Source organism: Nannizzia gypsea, genomic scaffold, assembly GCF_000150975.2.
Source record: "Nannizzia gypsea CBS 118893 supercont1.8 genomic scaffold, whole genome shotgun sequence".
Classification (NCBI taxonomy): Eukaryota; Fungi; Ascomycota; class Eurotiomycetes; order Onygenales; family Arthrodermataceae; genus Nannizzia; species Nannizzia gypsea.
The window spans coordinates 374,423-395,903 of NW_003345194.1; the positions used below are offsets into that span (position 1 = coordinate 374,423).

At 49.8% G+C, this 21,481-nt stretch overlaps 6 protein-coding genes across 6 annotated transcripts; 3 read left to right on the forward strand and 3 right to left on the reverse strand.

Moving 5' to 3' along the window:
* Nucleotides 1-77: 77 nt before the first annotated feature.
* Nucleotides 78-3,939, forward strand: MGYG_07982 (hypothetical protein; the record flags this gene model as incomplete). Its single annotated transcript, XM_003169766.1, has 3 exons — nt 78-434; nt 502-2,872; nt 2,954-3,939. The coding sequence occupies 3 exons, from the start codon at nt 78-80 to the stop codon at nt 3,937-3,939; spliced, it is 3,714 nt and encodes a 1,237-aa protein (XP_003169814.1).
* A 968-nt stretch (nt 3,940-4,907) lies between these two features.
* On the forward strand, nt 4,908-8,710 carry MGYG_07983 (PAB-dependent poly(A)-specific ribonuclease subunit pan2; the record flags this gene model as incomplete). Its single annotated transcript, XM_003169767.1, has 4 exons — nt 4,908-5,036; nt 5,102-6,396; nt 6,452-7,567; nt 7,630-8,710. 4 exons carry the CDS (start codon nt 4,908-4,910, stop codon nt 8,708-8,710), a joined length of 3,621 nt encoding a protein of 1,206 aa, XP_003169815.1.
* A 454-nt stretch (nt 8,711-9,164) lies between these two features.
* MGYG_07984 (hypothetical protein) lies at nt 9,165-10,607 on the forward strand (the record flags this gene model as incomplete). Its single annotated transcript, XM_003169768.1, has 1 exon — nt 9,165-10,607. One exon carries the CDS (start codon nt 9,165-9,167, stop codon nt 10,605-10,607), a length of 1,443 nt encoding a protein of 480 aa, XP_003169816.1.
* A 667-nt stretch (nt 10,608-11,274) lies between these two features.
* On the reverse strand, nt 11,275-11,590 carry MGYG_07985 (hypothetical protein; the record flags this gene model as incomplete). Its single annotated transcript, XM_003169769.1, has 2 exons — nt 11,275-11,367; nt 11,426-11,590. The coding sequence occupies 2 exons, from the start codon at nt 11,588-11,590 to the stop codon at nt 11,275-11,277; spliced, it is 258 nt and encodes an 85-aa protein (XP_003169817.1).
* A 484-nt stretch (nt 11,591-12,074) lies between these two features.
* MGYG_07986 (hypothetical protein) lies at nt 12,075-14,384 on the reverse strand (the record flags this gene model as incomplete). The annotated part of the gene is made up of 2 exons (XM_003169770.1): nt 12,075-12,684; nt 12,850-14,384. 2 exons carry the CDS (start codon nt 14,382-14,384, stop codon nt 12,075-12,077), a joined length of 2,145 nt encoding a protein of 714 aa, XP_003169818.1.
* Nucleotides 14,385-15,317: 933 nt separating this feature from the next.
* Nucleotides 15,318-21,468, reverse strand: MGYG_07987 (adenylate cyclase; the record flags this gene model as incomplete). Its single annotated transcript, XM_003169771.1, has 2 exons — nt 15,318-15,593; nt 15,652-21,468. 2 exons carry the CDS (start codon nt 21,466-21,468, stop codon nt 15,318-15,320), a joined length of 6,093 nt encoding a protein of 2,030 aa, XP_003169819.1.
* Nucleotides 21,469-21,481: the final 13 nt, after the last annotated feature.

Here is a 21,481-nt window from a genome sequence, read left to right on the forward strand (position 1 = left end):
CCCTCGATGTCCAGTCAGAAGAGTCCTTCCCGGCCCTCGGAGGTCCCAAGGCCTCGTCTCGCCCTTCTGCCGTCCCAATGGCATGGGGAGGAAGCAAACCACAGCCATCTGCCGCCGGTTCTGCCTCTACTACCACCACTCCGGCTCCTGCTCCTACTCCGGCTTCAATTCCCACTCCGGCTGCTTCTACCCCCAGACAGCTCGTCATTCCGGGAAAACATGTAGACCAGTTCCGCTTTGACTCGTCCCAGATGCTGCCTCGCTCAGAGCTCAAGAAGCCCGTCTCTGACATCCTCAGGGACATCAGCAAGAAGTCCAAGGTCAGACTCGAGGTCAGGGAGGGTGCCGGTGGTGTCTACATCTTCGAGGGCACCGGCAACGTCGACGCCGTCAGGCAGGCCTTGAAGGAGGTTGCCCAGCAGGTTGGCAGCACAGTAAGTCTCTCTTCTTTTTCTTTTTTTGTCTTCTTCCTCTTTTTTAAAGACAATATACTGACTGGAGAAGAAATCGGTCAAGGTCCCGGTGCCGGCTTCGGCCAGACCACACATCATCGGCCGTCAGGGAGCCGTCATCCAGGGCATCCTCGACCGCACGGGAGCCCGCATAGACGTCCCCAAGCCGGACGAGTCCAAGCCGCTCGACGACGACGACGAGGACAACACCATCGAAATTACCATCGAAGGTGACGCCCTCGCGGCAGAGATGGCCCGCAGAGAGATCGAGGCCCGCGTCAAGGAACGCACCTCCAACATCAGCCTCCGTCTCAAGACCGTCGCGCCCGAACTCTTCCCCTTTATCGCCGGCCCACACAACCAGTCCATCAGCAGGCTCGAGGAGCTCACCAAGACCCAGATCCGTGTGCCCAAATACCACACCTGGGGCCACCGTCCCCCTCCACAGGAGCCATCCTCGGCCACAGCTGCCGTGGTATACACTCCCGACCCAGACCAGCACATCATCATCGTTGGTGAACGACAGGCTGCCCAGGAGGCCCGTACCCAGATCGAGCGCAGAGCCCAGCTGCTGCAGAGACGCATCACCCTGCGTCAGCTCGCCATCAACCGCGGACAGCACCAATTCATCGTTGGCGACAAGGGTGACTCCCTGCACGACTTTTTGGCCTCGACCGGATGTGCCATCGTCCTGCCTCCACCATCGGACGACACGGAGTTCCTCACCATCACGGGCCCCGCAGAGAGCATCGAGGCTGGTGTCAACCGCGCCATGGATCTGGCTACCAGCATGCAGATGGCCAACATCGACGTCTCGCGCCAGCACCCCAACGCCCCCTGTGGCTCGGATGTGCATGCCCGCGCCCTGACGGCCTACCTCCAGCACCGCCGAGTCATCGAGCATCTCGAGAAGACTCACGATTCCCACATCGTCCTGCCCCTCGAAACGACTGCTGCCTCCTCAAACGCCCCCATTACCTGGGAAGTCTACTCGCGAAACGGCAAAAATACGATCCTGGCACGCTCTGATATCATGAACCTGATCCAGGCCCTGCCCCCGTCAAAGCTGGCCACCGTGCCCGTCGATCCGTACCTGCACGGATACCTCCGCTCGCGTGGCCTGCCCCAGCTCAAGGAACAGTTTGGCGTCCACCTGGTCGTGCCTGAAACCGCTGCCCTACCCTCATCCGATGATAGGCTAGTCAACCTTGTCCTCGCCTACGAGGGCCCAGAAGAAGTCACCGCCCAGAGCCCCTGTCTCAAACGTCGCCCCTCAAGCGAGGACGCCGCCGTTTTCCAGAAAGCCCTGCGTGAAGCGACGGAGTATTTGCGCTCTGTCCTGGGTGATCCCAGCGACGTCGCTTGCCAATCTGTCCCCATCCCGCCCAAATACCATGACAGACTGCGCCGTTACGTCGCCCAGGATCAAGCCAGCTACGGCGAGACGCATATACCCGTCAGCCTCGCATTCGCTGCTGCTGGTAACAGCAACAACGCTAGCAACGCCACTATCCGCGGCCGGTCAACCGACGTAGAGAACCTGGTAGCTAAGCTAGCCACCTTTGTAGCCGACCAGGAACGCGATGACCGTGAGCGCAACCACGTCACTACATTCGACTTCCCTCAGAAATACGCAAACTTCCTCATCGGCAAACGAGGCGAAAACATCAACAAGCTGCGTGACGAGTTCGACGTAGATATCAAAGTCGAAAACGGCAAGGTAGACATCAAGGGACCCCCCGCAAAGGCCGCACTAGCAAAGACTCGCATTCTTGCTCTGGCTAAGAAACTCGAAGACGAAGCTACCTATGTTCTCAAGATTGCACCACAGTATCATCGCGACCTTATCGGCCAGAAGGGAAGCCAAGTCAACCGTCTCCAGGAACGGTACAACGTCCGCGTTCAATTCCCTCGTGCCAACAACAGCAGCAACGTGGCAGACGACGTTTCCGTAGCCGACGCAAGCGAAGCCGCCGGTCCTACCAACGGCAGCGGTAACGGCAACGGCAACGCTCGTTCCCGCCCTGCCCAAGCAGCGGATGAAGTCATCATCCGCGGTCCCAAGAAGGGCGCCGACAGCACCCGCGATGAAATCCTCTCGCTTTACCAGTGGCTTGTAGACCACTCGCATTCAGCTGTTGTATCGGTTGCTCGCGACCAGATACCGTCCCTGATTGGCCAGCGGGGACGAGAGATGGATAAGTTCCGTGCTGAAACGGGTGCGCAGATTGACATTCCTGGGCCCGAGGCTGCAGAGGGCGAGGCAGGAGCCAGAGTCGAGATCCGTCTCAAGGGAACCAAGAAGCAGGTCGAGGATGCGAAGAAGCTGCTTCTTGCTAGGGCCAGGGACTTTGATGAGACAGTCACTCGTACCATTGAGGTTGATAAGAAGTACCACAAGGCTCTCATTGGTGCAGGAGGTACGTTTTTCTGGCTTGTTTCCATTTCTAATAGAAATAAGACGAAAAGTAATAACTATTTGCTAACATGTATACATACAGGCGCCCACATACGTAAACTAATCGTTGACTGCGGCGGGCCAGACGACACCACCGCATCCCGCGTGGTGAAGTTCCCGCGTGCCGAAAGCGATGAAACAACCATCAAGCTCGAAGGCAAGGAGGCGGTCGTCACCAACCTAATCAACGCAATTGAAGAGTTCGTCCGCCAGAAGGAAGACCAGGTGACCGTCTCCCTTGACGTGCCTCAATCGCAGCACCGCCATCTCATCGGCCGAGGAGGCGAAACCCGCCGCCAACTCGAATCCCAGTTCAACGTGATCCTAGACGTGCCCAAACAGGGCTCGAACCGGACCGACGTCAAAATCAAGGGTCCCTCCGCGGCCGCTGAACAAGCCAAATCACACATCGAAACCATGCTCAGGGACCAGCAGGGTGAAACGGTCGAAGTACCAGCTCACTTGCACCATGTGATATCCGACAATGGCGCGTTTTTCCGCCAGCTACGTAATAACCATCAGGTCACCGTTGATCACGCAGGGCACAAAGTACCCGCCAGACCATCCCCTGCAGCCATTGAGTCGCGCTCAGATTCAACCTCTCTCCCCCTCATCACTGACGCAGACGATAGCACGCCCGACACTTTCTCATGGAAAGTCGTCGAGCCGGCCACCCCGTCTTCTGAGTCGGCTTCAACAACCATCCCCTGGGTACTGTCCGGTTCGCCCGAGAACGTATCCAAGGCCAAAGCACTGCTTAACACAGCTATCGCCTCTGCCTCCCAGCCGTGCTGTACGGGATACTTGATCCTTCCTGATCCCAAAACCTACCGTTTCGTTGTGGGTACGGGCGGCGCACAAATCAACGCTATCCGCTCCAAGACCGGATGCAGGATTAACGTCCCCAAGGGCCAGGCTGGCGGAGAAGCGATTGAAGTCAAGGGCTCAAAAGACAACGTCGAGTTGGCTCGCGAGATGATTCTTGATGCTGTCAAGGCCGGTCTTGCCGGCGCCGGGTCGAGGAGGTAGAGATCTACCTACCGCGCTCCTGCCGTAGTTCGATGGTTGTTCGGTTCGTTGGTTAAGCATTTCTAAGCATTCATGAGTTCACTCTTTTCTATCTATCTATCGAGCTATATATATGCCAAAGTTGATTTGATACTTGACTAACTAGTTGGTTAGTGAGCTGGTTGGCCAAAAGGGGTGAAGCACAACAGATTGATTGACTGATTGACTGATGACAGATAAAAAGCGATAGCCAAAAAAAAAGAAACAAAACACAAAGCAAACAGCTAGAAATCATATCTAACTTTAGCTACTTATTCATATAACTAACTATGTATCTTACCCTTCTCATCTCATCTCATGTTCAATATTCAAATTCATCTTCTCTTCGTCTCTTCAAAGTTGTAGAAACACCACGTGACCTTCAAAATGTCGAGGAACCAAAAGAGGAAAAAACCAACTTCATCTTTTCAACTTCGTCAAGTTTTCAGCTTCAAAGCGAATATAAAAGCGATAAAACTGACTGATTTGACCATGCACCGGTGCATGTAACGTATGCTGTGAGACTATTCGATCAATTGCTTGCTCTGTTCCATGGTTCACTTCACTACATTGCCACGCTAGTCACTAGTCAGTCAATTAGCTAACTAACTACGTAGCTCCCAGTTGGCCGTTATCCCGCACTGCCGCAATAGCATCACTGAGTCGGCCCAGCGACAACACGACACGACACGACACGACAGCAAAGCGTCCTATATATACACAACACAACATAACCGGTACGGACACGATGCGATAGGCCGATGATGAACAGGGTCCCTTTATTCCCGTATGGGTAGCTCGAGTTCGACGGACCACATACCTCACTCGCTGCGTTGCTGTGACCGCCGAACCGAACGAACACGAAGCGAAACCCCCGCCAACCTCGAAGGCCGATTACCGCGCCATACGCTGAAGGCGGATAGATACACGAACGCAAAGAATCAGCAGTCATGGAAGCGGACTGGGATGAAGTGTCGCGGATCGTGGTGCCGCCTCCGGGGCCGCACTTGATGCCCACCGTAGCTACGGCGGTTGCATTCGACGATACGCAAGAGCTGCTATGGACCGGTAACGAGTTTGTACGTCTTTCTAACTCCCCTTTCCCGTTTTTGTGAGGTTCTATGCTGAGTACTCTACCTGTTAGGGCCGCGTGACGTCCTTCCATGGTCCAGAATTAACACGGTATACGTCCGTCAAAGCCCATCCGGCCTCTGAAGGGCCGGTTCGACAGCTCCTCTTCCACGATAAGGGGGTGATTTCGCTATCGTCTAAAAGCGTGCATCTGACTTCACGCCGCGGCCTGACGCAATGGCATCTATCCGTTCCGGAAATGGTAGACCTACGCTGCATGAGCTTCACTACGCATCCATCCCGTCTCATCGTCGCAGGGTGTCAGGCCACGATGCTCATTCTAGATCTGGACAAGGGCACAGTGGTAGAGAAGTTACCCGCTGCAGCAAACTATACCATTATGAAGAAGTCTCGACATCTTTGCGCTGCTACGGATGCAGGGTCGGTCCACGTACTTAGTTTGACGGATTACAGTCTTCTGAAGAGTTGGAAGGCTCATGGCGCGGTTATCAATGATATGGATGCGCGCAACGACTTTTTGGTTACATGCGGCTTTTCAGTACGGCATATTGGAACGCCCATCGTCGACCCGCTTGCAAACGTGTATGATCTGAAATCACTCACCCCGCTCTCTCCCGTCCCCTTTCATGCCGGAGCAGCGTATGTCCGCATGCATCCTAGACTACAAACAACAAGCTTCATCGCGTCACAGTCCGGCCAGCTACAAGTTGTTGACCTCATGAATCCGAACTCTATCAGTCTTCGCCAGGCAAACGTCAGCTTCATGCTGGGCATGGAGATCTCACCATCCGGCGAAGCCCTAGCCGTCAACGATGCAGAATGCTCAGTTCATCTCTGGGGCTCTCCTGCAAAAATCCACTTCAATGAAATGAGCAAGGAAACTGAATTCCCTGCCGTCACTACTCGACCACCAATTCTAGATTGGTCCTCTGATACCCCGCTGAACGTAGTCGGCATGCCGTATTACCACGACCGTCTGCTTTCAGCTTGGCCCAGCCATCTTGTTTTCGAGATAGGAAGTATTCCTAAACAAGTTGATCCGGCCATTCTTCCGTACTTACATCCGAGTGATATGGGCCAATATGCCCCAAACCCACGCAAGACTCATAGATATCAGGTGGAAAATACCCGGTGTCAACCTACGACGGAGACTGCGCTTGCAGCTCCCAAGTTCCTAAGTGAAAAGGCTAGGCAACATACCAAGTCGAAGTCTCTTGGTGATAAAGACTCGTTGGAGGAATTGGATGGCCTTAAGATCAATGGGGAGTCAGAAAATGATCCCTTACTGAAATATAGTAATGTCGAAATCAAATATAGCAAGTTCGGCGTTGACGACTTTGATTTCAGGTAAGATACCGCATTTCCTCGTTCTACTTACTCGCAGTATACTAATGTATTGTAGGTACTACAACAAAACAAACTTCTCCGGTCTAGAAACACACATCTCCAACTCATTCATAAATGCACTCCTCCAACTCTTCAAATTCATCCCACTCGCCAAAAACCTCGCTCTTCATCATGCCGCGACAAACTGCATCTACGAGACCTGTCTGCTCTGCGAAATGGGATTTCTCTTCGACATGCTAGACAAGGCAAACGGGCAAAGCTGCCAAGCAACCAACTTACTCAAAACATTCAGCGGGTTCAGAGAAGCAGCTAATCTCGGCCTGTTGGAAGAAAACCTCAGCAATAAATCTCTTGCTTCCACCATCCAATCCGTCAATCGATTCTTTTTAAACCAGATATCCAACGACTACAGACTTCTATACCCAAGCTCCGATCAATTAGACCAAGTTCTCGCCACTTCCGCCTTAGAGTCAGTTCGATGCATGTACTGTCGTAACGAAATAGTTCGAGCAGGAAACACCTTTGTAAGCGAACTAGTATATCCCGCCGTCGACATGAAGCAAGCAGCACGTAACCCTGCATGTCGATTCTCCAACGTTCTTCGCGCCAGTATCGAGCGCGAAGCCCAAAACCGTGGCTGGTGCAGCACCTGCAGACGATACCAGCAAGTTGCCATTAGGAAAACAGTCGAGAGAATGCCGATGGTGCTCATGATTAATGCAGCTATAAATAACCCCGTCTGTAGACAGTTCTGGTCTATACCAGGCTGGCTGCCTGAGGAAGTCGGAATTATCGCCGATGGTAAACAGATGCGATGTTTCGAAGGTGCAGAGCTACAGGTGCAGAAACGTGAAAAGACACCTAATTTACTGATATACCAGCTTGTTGGGTTGGTGGCGGAGATTGATATCGTGGAGCAAAAGAAGCCTCATCTGGTATCTTTCATTGACGTGGCTATCTCTGCGACTACGCAGGCTGAAGAGAGCAAATGGCATCTTTTCAATGACTTCCTTGTCACTGAAGTCGATAAGAATGAAGTGTTATCATTCAAGCAGCCGTGGAAACAACCGTGTGTGTTGTCCTACCAAATATCAACTGCTAGACACGGAGTTGATGACTCGTGGAAGAATGCCTTGGATACCACTCTCCTTTTCTACGAGTGGTCTATGAAGTGAGTTATCCCCGTAAATTTTAATTATTGGTTGTCGCAGTAACTAACATCATGTCTTTTAGCAACTGTCGCCCAATCGAGTCGTGTCAGGTGTTGAAACCGGATGAGAAACCTACCCCAGGAACTGCTATTGCTCTGGACACAGAGTTTGTAGACTTGGAAAAAGCAGAAATCGAAGTCAAGGCTGACGGAACACACGAGATGATTCGACCCAGTAAGAGTGGTCTCGCTCGTGTTTCTGTTATCAGGGGTAATGGTACCCTTGAAAGCTCCCCATTTATCGACGATTATATCACCATCAAAGACTCCATTGTCGACTACGTCACTCAATATTCTGGTATCAAACCTGGAGACCTAGACCCGCGATCAAGTACACACAATCTTGTTCCGCTTAAGGTAGCGTATAAAAAGCTATGGCTACTGCTCAACCTAGGTTGTGTCTTCGTTGGCCACGGACTTACGTCTGATTTCCGGAAAATCAACATCCAAGTCCCCAAGGCCCAAACAATCGATACCCAATATCTATTCTTCCACCCTTCTAAAAATCGCCGACTGAGTCTCCGATATCTTGCCTGGGCTGTGTTTAAAGAATACATCCAGGAGGAAAACCCCAGTCCTTCCCCCAAGACGTCAGCAGCAACTCCTGATATCCCTACATCAAACCCAACTTCAGCTCCTGCCACAGCTACAGCAGAAGGCCACGATTCCATTGAAGACGCACGTATGGCGCTGCGACTATGGAAGAAATTCCAAGAATACGAAGATGCAGGTATCGTCAACCAAATGCTTGAAGAAATCTTCCGTGAAGGCGTAAAGCATGGATTCCGTCCTCCTCCCCGTCATCAACCACAGTCATCTGGAGCCTCCGCATACCAACCCTCAAGCTCCGGACTGGCAGTGTATAACCATAAAGTATCTGGACCAGTCACTGCAGCCTCGTTATCTTCTCCTCCAAGCGGACGGAATACACCAGACACAGGGCCAGGAGGGGGTGCCTTGGGTACAAACGGTGGTGTAGGCGATAACCCGCCCACAACTCCACGTCAGATGTTCCGACGATCTACCGCGTTGACTCCGACGAGTAGCAGTTACTCAGGGGGTGTTGGAAAGTATCCCATGTTTGGAGGGAGCCCCATGCGTTAACTGACCTTATTGTCCCATCTGCACCTCAGCCGTATATCTACTAGTGGTGAATGGCAGCGACTGCCAGAAGCTATTGTACCTTTGCAAACGGTTATATATATGACCATCGCCATTGATAGAGATGGTAGATCCATATATTCAACAACTGTGATTTAAAAATTTAATATAGTGTTTGACAAAAAAAAATTGAAATCGACCTTTATTTAACTGCCTTTCCGGTGACCTGGTTTTATTTTATACCGGTACGTATTGTTTGTCTTGACAGAAATGGCAACAGGCAGCACCTTCCACAGACTAAAGGCAACGGGCCCCCCTTTCCTTGATACCAAATACAATCTGGCCGTTATTTATATTCTTCTCTTTAGCTGCGCAGCAAAGCTGGTCATCAATCACATTATATCAACTCTTATCACCAGCAATTATATATATTTTATCGGTATATATCTTACTCAAGATGGAGCACGAAGAGTGCGATGATAGGAGCCACAATTGTCTTCCTGCTTATTTCCGAGGATCCCGAGCCCTGAGAACTATCACAAAAATGTACCTTGATTCTGAGGCTGCCAGGATCCGAGAAGTTGAAGAGGCCATTGAGTGGATCTCATCTAAAGAAAGTCTCAGGCCTTCGGGGGAATCTATTCTAAAAAAGAAAGTATCGAACGTGTGGGATATGGTATACAAGTTCGTTATTAGCACCGATTACGACAGCCCATTGCTAGATTCAATGGTGTTTTTTCTTGTCAACTTGAAAAACAGCCCCCCGGTCCGCCAACGAGTCCATGATCCAGAGACACATCTTCCGAAGATTGTAAAAGACTCGAACAGGATATGGAAGAACGCGACGGGCCAAGACCTGAAAATATTTGTAAGAAAGCTTAAGCCTTCACCTAAATCAAGCGGTTTCTGTGAAGATGGAGATCCACCAAGCGATACCAGTGAAGGCGGAATTCAGTTGCCAACCACGGCAGATACAGAGAAATCGGATGAGGGAAAGGCAAAGGCTCAAGAAAAGGCAGGACAACAGAACCACGATGAGAATAACAGCAGTTCAGGAGCTGTGCGGCTTGATACTACTAAAAAGACAACTGAAGAGTTGAATAGAGTCGAGGTTCCCATGGTGAACCAAACTGTCCAGATCGATGGCATGACCTTGTGGAATGAGTTACCGCTTCTAGATGACTTTTTATACCACAAGTTCATGGGGATTGGTCAACTAGATCGGCGAGAGAAATGCAGTTTGGCCGGTTTACTTGGTCGCATGGTTGCTGGAGGACTATGCAAGTATAAGTTTGGTTGTATGGCCCTCTGGTTAATCCGGGAGACACTGGAGACGCCACGCTTGGTAAAACTTGATGATAATCCAGATGAAGACGGTCACGGATTAGAAGACCAGTCGGATGAGGATAAAAGCAAGAAACGACAGGTCAAAGAGAAGAAAAAGCGGCAGCAGAATAAAACCGTCACAGATGATCAGCTCGGAAAGGAATTTGATAAACTGTCTGTCAACGACCTTCTACCTCCATGTATCACCCTGCTTGATGCTTGCGGCAAAAACCTTGCATACCTGACCAAAACGAAGTTCACTGTTCGTGGACTCTATGATAACAACCAATGGACCCGTGTGGGAGATCTGGCTGCAGATTCTGTCGGAGAAGGCGAAGAAGGCTTCAGTACTAGAAGATGGATGTTCTGGAAATCGCGATTCAAGAGACTCGCTAGGCTTGAGATACGCCCTTTGTCAACTGAGGCACGACGCGGGCTCAGCATCTTATACGACTCAGGGGCAAAATCGGGATTCGAGTTCCCGGGCGACCGGGAGTATATGAGACGGTCATTCGAATACTTATCCAGAAATGGAAGCTTACTTCAGGATCCTTCTTCTATAGATCTTGATTGAATTGGCGAGGAAATCTGCCCTTGAATAGCGTGAAGAAGTCTGGTCTCCGGTTTACGTTCCTGCTCCCGCGAGTGATAGCTGTTGAGATGCGATATCGTTACCTTACTTCATTCTTAACTACTTATTCTCAACTTCCCAACATGATTGCAACGCATAACTAACTAACTAGTTTGGATGAATGCATTTTGCTACTCATCTTCCGTCCACACCGGGCTGAATATATCGATGCATTCCATAGTAGTCAGCCATCCAGATTTTTCAAGAAAAATATCAAAAGCTTGGATGGGCTAGTAGGAGAAGTAATCGAGTCCAAGGAGCATCAGTTGCGGCTGATGTTAAACATTTTTGGGCTAAACCTTACGGGCATTAAGCTCGTTTCCCGCTAAGCCTAAAATCCTGAAGATGTTGACATATTTGATTAGAAAAGGGAGAGTGGTTTTAGATGTTGATTTGTGTTCCGGATACAATTTAGCCATCTCATAGGCAAAGGAACCAAATGGTGTGATTATTTTTTTTGAAGTGGTCCAATCCAACTCGATAGTTATATCATAGTCAATATCACTGAATCCCCAAACTTGTCCCTCACGAGGTAACTCGGTATCAATAGAGCGTAATGAATGGCCCTAGATACAAGTACAGCCACGGTAATTGTTTGTACAGCGACCGTTTACCCCATTGCACCCGTTTTTATCACATTGCTGGTAGAAGTTCCTGCTACAGCCATAACCGCATTGACATCCAGCATATGTGCCCTGATCAACTAATCATTAGCTTCTTGTATTTAGTTAATGCACTCTGGAGTTGAATTGATAACGCACAGAGTGACAGATCAATGTTTTTTCATCTCCATTGCAGTTATTGTCCCAGCAGTTTCCGACGGGATATTTGCACTCGCTACGACGAGAGATAACGTCGCGGTAAGGGTAGGCCGACGTGGTAACCAGGTAGGCAAGGCCTGCAGCCAGAAGCTTCGAGATATGCATTGCCTGAAGGAGATTGTGTGATCTTGATTGTGATTGTTGAAGGGACTGGAACAAGAAATCAACTGCTGTTTAAAGATGAGGATGTTGACTGGCACCCTCACGGGAGCAAGGCGGGCATTTATACCCATTGAAGGGGTTTCGGGCAAGGAGCAAATTTGGCATGACTCGGGTACATGCATGGTGAAATGTAGGAATTCCAGATGGTTTTACCCCAAAGGGGAGCCTTGCAGTTCCCGATGATACATCTTTGACGCCTGCCGGAGACGTGCATACACTAGTTACGGAAAACCCATTGCTATATCTGCAATCTTGCCGTTTAGGATAAAGGTGCCTTTGTTGAGTATGTACGGGAAAAGAACATATTTAATTACAGTCTCAGCCAAAAGAGGAAATCCCAAAAAAAGGAATGGTATATAAGTATAATACAAAAACAAGGAAGGAAAAAAAAAGAGCGTGAAAAGAAAGGCAAGGGTTAAAAGGAGTGTTAATATATTGCCCTGCTTTCGTCCCATTTTTTGTTTTCTCTCCTAGAGCCTGAATCAGGTGAATGTACAACATTCTCGGAAGACGGTGTCAGCGAGAACTTGACCTTCGAACTCTCCCGACGAGAAGCCAACTCACGCTCATTCGCAACACCGCTTACACCACCAATCCATTCCCAGACTCTCGAGACGTCTCCGCCACGGCTTTCACGGACTGAAGCCCTGACATTAGCGTTGCCTTCAACGAATGCTCGAACACGCTTCCACAGCTTCTCACGGCGGCTGCCCCGTAACTCGTCACGTAATACGTCATCACGTAGTTGTCCAACAGATATCCAGGGCTCTAATGCCTCACCTCGTGCATGGAGAGCAGCCTGTGTAGCAAGTCTGTCTAGTGTCATACCAACTAAAGATGGAACACGGGCAGCATCAGTTCGCCCAGCTAAGATATGTGATCGGATATATGCAGCCAATAAGAAACACAGAGTTAGAATGAGAATAGGGAGTCGATACGCGAGGAGAGAGAGTCTGAGGTGTCTTCGGATGGAGCAGGTGAAGGAGAGCTTTGCGAGAGATGTGGATGCGAATCTGATATCTGAGCTGGATGATGGACTGTGGGTCCGTACGCGGTTCTGTTAGTGTTGAAGCATAAGACGTCAATAGTTGAATAGTTGGACATTCAAAACTGAAAAAACAGCGGGGAACATAGAACTGCCTTGCTGATTGGCCGACATGTTATGGAAGCGGAAGGGGTAAATGAAAATAACCGTTACTCACCCTGTGCTGACAACAACTTCCTCGCGCCCCGTTATCTCGCCTATTGAGGCTTCCCAAAGATCGTCAAATTCTTCCTCGCTCAATCTTCCTTTCTTTCTAAGACTGCCTACTTTATCTCGAAGCTCGGAAGTAGTGACTTCTGGCGTGGATACTACTTCGTCGGTCTCTTTGTCGGGTTCACCGCACTCGAAGTTCGCTCGCTGCGTTCTTAGTTCCTCGATAGCTTTATCTGCAACCACCTTGATCCGTCGGGCCTTTTCACCATCCGCCTCGCAAGTGGGAGGTAGAGGTACGAGGCCACCTAATGACAGCGGGTGAGCCTTAAGAACAAAGCCCTGCTCACATCCGGCCTCGAAATTGGGATAACAGAAGGCATGTTGAGGGCATGTTTCACACTGTGGCTCAATGATATTTGCCCAAGCCGGTACATTTGTGTCTTCCAAGGACCAATGTGCCTTGCCAACGCCGCAATAGCCTATTTCGATCTTTTCTTTCCGCCACCAAAGGCCAAAACCACTCAGCAGCGTTAGAATGACAAACCATGACGCGAATATGCCGCCATTACTTCGTTCATTTTGAGGTCGGGCCCTCAGTACAGATCTTCGTCTTCCATTGAGGGCGTGTTCCTGATCCAACGCTAGCTGCTCGTCAGGCGTGAACTCTTCTCCGGGCTCAATATCGGATGACTCCTCGAATCGGGGCGTTCCCTCAAAATGAGAGATTGGTGAGGTAAATGTCGATCGCGTGGGAACCTGTATATCCTCTTCTTGCTTCACTCTAGCGGGCGTTCGAATTTCGGATCTGCGTCTCCTCCTCTCCTCAACTTCAGACAAGCGACTTATCCCGCTCTTCCGCCGGTGCTCTGAGTTCGGTGACTTGAATTTGGGGCTATTTAATGGAGAGCTGCCGCCCTGGAAAGGATTGTCATCTGTGAATGGTGTATCCACGGTATACTCGCTCTTGACGGCTGTTGGAGTTTCGACATTGTCGTAGTGAGATGCGTGGGGGGTAAGGTAAACCTCGCTCTTCCTTGATTTCCTGCCACTTGGCCGTATTGGTGTTGCCAAAGGGGTATTGTCGTAGTTGTCTGGCATATCGGTATCAGACGACCGCGGATGTTTGCTTGAGCCTCTGGTTGTCCTTTTCGCCGCAGAGAGAGGCGAAGTGGCTCTGTATTCTGATTCAGCAGTGGATGCCCTGGTGCTCGACCTCGTTGCTCTCGATCTGCTTCTCTGTCGCCTATCAATCGCCTCAACCTCCTCCTCTGGCTCGCCGCTGGGGTACCCGTTATATGGCATGTTTGTTATGCCCCGGCTTGTCCTTCGAACCCGATCTCTCTCACGCAGCAGTTTCTTAGCTTGTGGAATAACTTCACTTTCGAGGATAGCAACTAGCTGGGATTTCTTCGCAGACGCTGGATAGGAGATATCATGGCTCACAAGGATGGACCGAAGTCGTGGCACTGTCAGCGTATTCAAGTCAAAATCAGGTTGAAGGTAGTAGAGCTCATCATTGGTATCCGAGCCGGACGCCATGACGAAGGTAAAAAATCTGTAGAGTCACAATATATAGCAATAACCAACGTATTCGAAAGGCCCTCTCTCTGCCCTGAATCTCTATCAAGCTGATCAAAAATTGCAGCCTTTTTTTTTTTTCTGATGGGTGATGAAAGTTGTGTAATATTTGTCAACTTTGTACGGTCTCCTAGGCAACCACTAGGGCGTGCTGGAGGGGCATCTGCGGGCTGGCATAAAGAACTTCTCACACAACAGAAACAAAGACGTCCTACGCCATGGGGGTCTTCTCTTTGCCTCTCTTTCACTTGCTGTCAATATTTCCATCTCAACATTTGAACGACGTCGTTGGATTTTTCCTGCGGCGAAACAAAAACAGGAAAACAAACACGATCACGTGATAGATACGCCACCCTCGTTATATAAGCGTCACGTGGAGGTTAAGATTATCTAAGCAAGTTTCTACCAACAACAAAAAAGGAGACGGCGAGATGAGACGAGGAAGGAAAAGAGAGATATAGACAGAGCGAGTATGATAATTATGTGCCTCTTGTTGTACTGAACAACGCCTTGCCCGTTAAACCACTGTATACAACTCACAGCCGGGAAAGAATTAGAAACCGAAGAAAATATTGGCAAAAAGCGAAAAAAAAAAAAAAGGCATAACTATCAGGGGCAACAGCCGAATGAGTATGATAATCCATGATCCATCCCCTCTTTCGTTGATCTCCATAAACTCCAGGCGTGCAAAACAAAGTCCACAGTCCCCTTAACCGCAGTTGCCGAGTATACATGAAAACAAGCGTGAACAAAATCAAAAGTAACAAGGAAAACAATAACAATACACAGGATATTTTTTTGGTGGAAATGAACAAATATGCAAACCATAGATGGTAAATAAATATACCGCGCGACGGGTATCGTAGGGATATTAGAGAGTAAATATTTCAGAGATCATCTTCGGCCTGGGCGTGGCGGAGCAGCAAGGTTAATGGCGGATGATTGAGCGGATGACATTGTTGATTCAGGTAGTTCTTGGGAATAGCCGCTCGGTGGGGGTGTGGTGGGAGCACCAGAGAGATTCATCTGAGTCTTGAGTGCTTTGAACTCTGCGAGTTGAGATTGGAGCTGTTGTAGGATGTCTGACATAGGCACAGCATGGTCGAGAAGCGTGTCGTTTGGCTTGAAGGGTTGCATCATGGTTCTGATGGTGAGAGTATTGGTGCAGGTCTAAGTATGAGTTAGTGTTATAGATCAGTGTCGTGAAGTACAATTGTAGGTATCTTACCTCTATACGTGCTACTTGATGCTCAAGCAGTTTCATGACGGCAGCATCATCGATCTCGTCACCTCGGGATTTGATCGCATTGATAAATTGCAGATCAGGTTCGAGTAGCATGCTTCCACCAGGATTCTCAAGAGTGCTGCAGAAGGCCTCCAAGCGAAGGGCTATCTTGAGTAGCTGCCAGAACATATCTGCATCGATATTCAAGATGGAGTTTTTGCCTAATGTACCTGGAGAAGATGCCTCACCGGATGCCACCATGTCCGGTTGGACAGAAAGTCGTCCGGATAGAGCATGTGGGTATAGCAGGTACACGGACTCTGGATTCTCGAGACCTTTCAATTTACGCTCGCCAAGGTCCTTCACTTCAAAACCCTGCGTGCTTAACTGATAAAGCTCGCGGCGGGTGGCTTGGCCTAAAGCCTCGTCTCCAAACGTATCCTCTGACGAGTCAGAGTTGGTACGTTCATAATCTGCAAAGGCTTCTAGGGTCCTCTCCATCTCAGTAACGAAGTCTGCTGAAACAAAGATCTGTCCGCCATCGGCCACTGCCGAGATTCGAGAAGCACGGTTAACCATTGGTCCGAAATAATCCATTCGTCCCGTAACTGGATCTTTTTCACAGAGAGGCCGGCCCCAGTGCATACCCATTCTGACGGACAATCCTCTGTAAATAAGATTACCATCGTCATCATACGTCTCGCGGCAGGAAGGTGTCTGAAGCACCTCTGTCGGCCAAGGCGCTTCTAGAAGTTGCATCTGGCAAGTGAAACACCATAGTAATGCTGCAGTGGCAGTTGAAAACGATACCATGAATGCATCTCCTTCCGTCTTAACTTCAAACCCACCAATAAGTCGCAGTTGTCGCCGGAACAACTCATTATGAATCTGGATGGCAGATCTCATAGCTAGGGGATATGTCTCCCAGAGAGAAGTAGACTGCTTGATATCAGTGAAGACTATCGCAAGTTCACCCGTAGGAGCCTCCACATGGCCCAGTCTTGCTAGGGTAGAATCACTAGGGATATCACGAGCTTTCCTTTTGCGCCTGCCGAGAGGGAACATATGTTCATCGTTAAGCGGCGAGGGTCTTGATAAGCTGGGGCTCCTGAACTTGCTGCGTTCTCGTCGCTTGAGGTCATTGACACCAGCAATCATGACCATAAGCTTGCTTGTTGCACCATAGGAGATCGCTAAGTCACGAATCTTCTGCGAAGCAATCATCAAATCAGCGCGTTCGTATCTCGCTAAATCAACAACCACGTTCGGTGTCACATAATCCCACAACTGCCCGGATGCAAGAATAATCATCTCGTCCTGAGACGTGAGTGTGACTTTCACCGTGCTAGGAGCTGCGATAACAGCAGGTATCAGGTGGAAGTGCCCAAATGCTCGTGAAACCGATAGCTGGTCGTTTAGTTTTCCATTACGAGAAACATAGCCGCCAGCTTCTCGAATTCGTTCTCGCTCGGAAGCTTCAGCGGGATCGTGATTCTTCGTAAGGTACTTGAACTGTCCATTACCTTGAACTAGCAAGGCTTGGGCGTCGCCGACGTTGGCAACGAACAGCTCCATGTTCTGCAGGTACAGAACAGTGGCGGTACCGCCTGAAAAGGCATCCTCACGGTTAAGCAGCTTAGCAGCGGTTGGGTTTCGATCCCAGTGACGCGACTCCTTATCGTCCACAGGCTTGTAAGCAGCGGTAGCCATATCCTTATTGAGAGCCAAAAATGTTCTTCGCAAAGCATCTTCTGGTGTTTCGCCATTTTGTTTGCGAAGCTTTCCTAGTTCCTCCATAAATGTAGCTGTGAAATTTTCATGCAAGAATTTTGCAATCTTAGAACCCCCACCCATTGACGGCTGACCATCAAACAGCCCAATGATTGTTTCCATGTCACTACCCCTGAAACGCGGCACTACCATATCAATCATGGACAGATGCTCATTTTTGCCAAGACTATCTGCAAGGCCATATGCAATGCATCCAGACAAAGAGGAGGAAGTTCGCACACGCCTGTCTTCAGTTTCTTCAGGAATAGTCGGTATAGTGATTGTAACGTCCATCAGACCGAGAACACGTATGTAACTCAGGGAGCTGAAATCAGTTAAATCTGTCGATGGCGTTCCATCAGTACTTGGTGTATATGCACTAGACGGGTTGATTCCAAATCGTTTGTTCCCGGAAAAATTGAGATATCTCAGGTTATGGTTCCAGTTCCAGTTCCAGTCATATGGCCAGTTGGAAATGTTGTATTTGAGGGAGTTACTTCCGACATCAAGCACCGCAAGTTTGTTTATCTTGCAGAGTTCTGCGGGGAGGACCTGGAATTTATTGCCATTAAGATGGAGGACCTTTAGATGGCTTGACTCCTCCAAATCGTCAGAAGGAAGAGAACTCAACTCATTTCCAGATAGATATAGCTCAGAAAGGTACTGCAATCGCCGGATAAATCCTGGGGGCAAGTCTGTTAAGCTGTTGTAGGACAAATTCAGCACTCTCAACTCGGTGAGTAGTGCGATTTGATGGAAGATGTCGTCTTCAAGCCGATTGTCAGCTAGATAAAGCTGCCTCAGCGAGCTGACAAATGTAGTGTTTATTCGTTGCGAGAACGTGGAATCCTTCCTTGACTCAGCTGTCACGCGAGATGCATTTGACGATTTCCTTCCGCTGGGCGAGCTCATCGATGGTATTGACCCTTTCCTAGTTGAGTCTGGAGGCGTCCCCACCTGTAAACGACTGGTGGAAGCATGGCTTGGTCGTCGGAAATCGTACTCTTCACCCCTTCCACCAACACCATCGTAGCTATCAGCGCGAAGCAACGGGGTGCCCATCGGAGTTAAATTATTAGTTGCTTCGGACGGCGGGAGGGGTGGGGAGGAAGCTGGCTTGGGGAATATTTCCAAGACATTGGACGAGACATTCAGGCTCTCCAATTTGAGACAGTACCATATCTCGGCGGGAAGCCTGTTAAGGTTGCATTCTCGCAGGTTCAGGCTCTTGAGCTCAGTCAGGCAGCCTATTGATGCAGGTAAGATGGAAAGGGGGTTTTTGGCCAGGTTGAGATGTTCCAGTTTCTTGAGAGAACCTATGTTAGGTGAAAGGGTAACGAAGTGGTTTGTATTGAGAATAAGTTTGGTTAGGTTTGGGACGTTGGCGAATAGCGAGTCTCTAAATTCGACTAGTTTAGCCGATGCTATATTCAGAGAATGGAGCGTTGGTAGTGGTGATGTGATATCAAATTCAGTGACGGGGCAATGGTCAAGTACCAAGGTCCTCAACCTAGGGAATGAACCAGAAAAAGCTGACACAGCGTTATGGCCAACGAGTAGAGTTTCCAGCCTGGGGAGGGAAGCCATGTTATCGATGGATGTGATGTTGTTAAATCGTGCATCAACCTCCTTGAGTTTGGTAAGCCCCTTAAAAGTCTCAACCAGCGGTCCGCTGAGACTGTTATTCGTAACCCACAGTCGTTCCAGGGAGGTAAATTGGCCAATGGTGGGTAAATCCTCGATTTGATTAAAACTGATATCCAAGTCAACCAAACTGTTCAGATTCCCCAAAAATTCAGGGAGAGCACGGAAGTTATTGGACGAAAGATTTAGACTTCTTAGTGAAGGGAAATCCCAAAAGTTGGCAGGTAAACTGGAGAGCTTATTGTTCGCCATCTTCAAGCTGACTAGGCCTTTCAACTTGTGTAAATTAGCGTGTTCAAGCTTTTCCAGGCGGTTGTTGGATATGTCGAGGTACGTCAAACGCGAAGCGAGACTTAGGCTCGGGGGAAGCTGCCAAGCTTCATTACTGGTAAATCTAATTTCTCGCAGGTTAATGCAGCTTTGGATGAAATCCTTGGGGACATCCAGGGCCAAGTTCTTCGAGAGATTCAGGGATATAATTTCGGACGCCTTCTTGTATAGTTTCAGAGGTATTGTGGCCACACTCCTCCCTTCAAGGTCAACATGGCTGTATTTTTGGTTATCTGTGAAACCAAGTTCAGGGTCAAGATTCGAATAAACGCCTAGTTTGGTAGGGAGGAAGGTGAACCGGCATATATAGCTGTTATCCTCGCGTCCTATCTCAGTAATACGATCGGACATGTGGTAACCGACTTGTCGAAGTAAACGTTTTTGCATGAGGATAGGACGCTCGTTAGGCTCGAGAGTTCGGCTGAGATCATTTTTTCGCATCACAATTTCATAATTGTTTAGATCCTCTTGCAAGAAAGATTTCCGTCCCAACATCTCCAGTAGCTGGGTGACTGTGGTATTTAGGCCAGCAGATAGAGTCGCGAAGGTCGAGTCAATACGGAAAACACGGATACAGAACGGATGGCCATCTTCATCGACGTCCTTCTCGGGGCCAGGGTCAGCCACACTAGACATGCGTGTGCCAGTATCCTCCGTTGGCCTTTTGACTTGCCAGCTATCGGGAGGATGCCAATCATCAGTACCAATGAGGTCCAGTGGAGTTAGAACCTCACCATTGCCAGTGAATGGTTTTGTACCTCCAAATATAAGGCTTGTGTCAGTTGGAGATATGGCATCCGGCTGTGTCACTATACCCGACATGTCACCCAGATTGGTATCGAGGAAAACTTGATTGTTATCAACGTTATTCCGGCGATCCTTTACATTTTTCCCATCCAAAAACCGGCGACCATGTCTAAGCCGACTAGGCCCTATTGCAGACAGTGCCTTGCTAGTAGTGCCTTCTTTCTTGCGATCGGATTCATTGTGCTCTCGCGAAGTCGACTCTGAGCTACCTTTCCTACCGCGGAGGACGGAACCTGGCTCGGAAGTGAAATAACTGGCAGCCTTACTCATATCTTGAACAGACTTTGAGGATGGAGGTAAGTTCTTGAGCGAGTTAGATCCCCCCTTAGGACGGCGGATGCGGTCAAATAGAGACCTTTTTGGCGCAGAGGGATTTGAGGACTGATCGCGCGCATCTCTAGGGTTGACACTCCGTGTGCTAGGTGTAGGGCTAGCGGAACGACCGCCGAGCGTGGTAGAGGAACTCATTGGAGTTGGGGCCTGCAGGCCGTGCTCTCTCGACTGTCGCATAAGAGGCGGGATTTCATCACGACCTGAAGCAGGTCGCGGCGGTAGCGGAGAGCTGATATTGGCAGTATTAGGCGGGTCTTCCTTGCTCTGGGTGTAGCGGTGGCCGGTGAGATGAAGACGATGAGTCGGACGAACCTTCGGCGCGGGAGTCGGCGGCTGATACTCAGAGGGGTCCGTGGTAGGAGCTTGCCTGACAGGGGCTTCACCCAGGTTCGGGATATCTCTGAAGTTCTGGTACTCCCAGGGAGTTACTTCGCTTGAAGGTATGGGAGTTCGCGGGCGAGCGGGATCAGGGGAAGCAGTTCGATCGAGGCTTAGTGAGTGTGTGGATCCCTTCCGCGCTCTGCCCGCAGAACCCGTCCGTGGCCTCGAGCTTGACAGTCGACTAGACGATCTCAGGGTCGTAGGAAAGGAAAGGTCCTGCTGTTCAAATTCGTCACCAAAGATGCCCTGGAGGCGCTTATGGAATCGCCCTCCGCGGGAGCGAGAGCCTTGGCTACCGACGGTGGTCGCTGAGGCTACGGAGGGCCGTCGAAGGCTGTCTCCATCGTCCTCGTCCTCGTCCGGACGAAGGCTATTTAACCGCACCTGGGAGAAAAAGGGGTCGAACGAAGACGAGGGCTGTAGTTCTGGAGAATCGTGGTAGAATGTTCGCTTTTGTTGCCGCTGCTGTTGCTGCTGCTGCTGGTTTCCATCGGAGGGCAACATGGGTGAAGATGTAGCGCTAGGGCCATCATGACCGATCCGGCCAAGGGCCATCTTCGGATTGGCG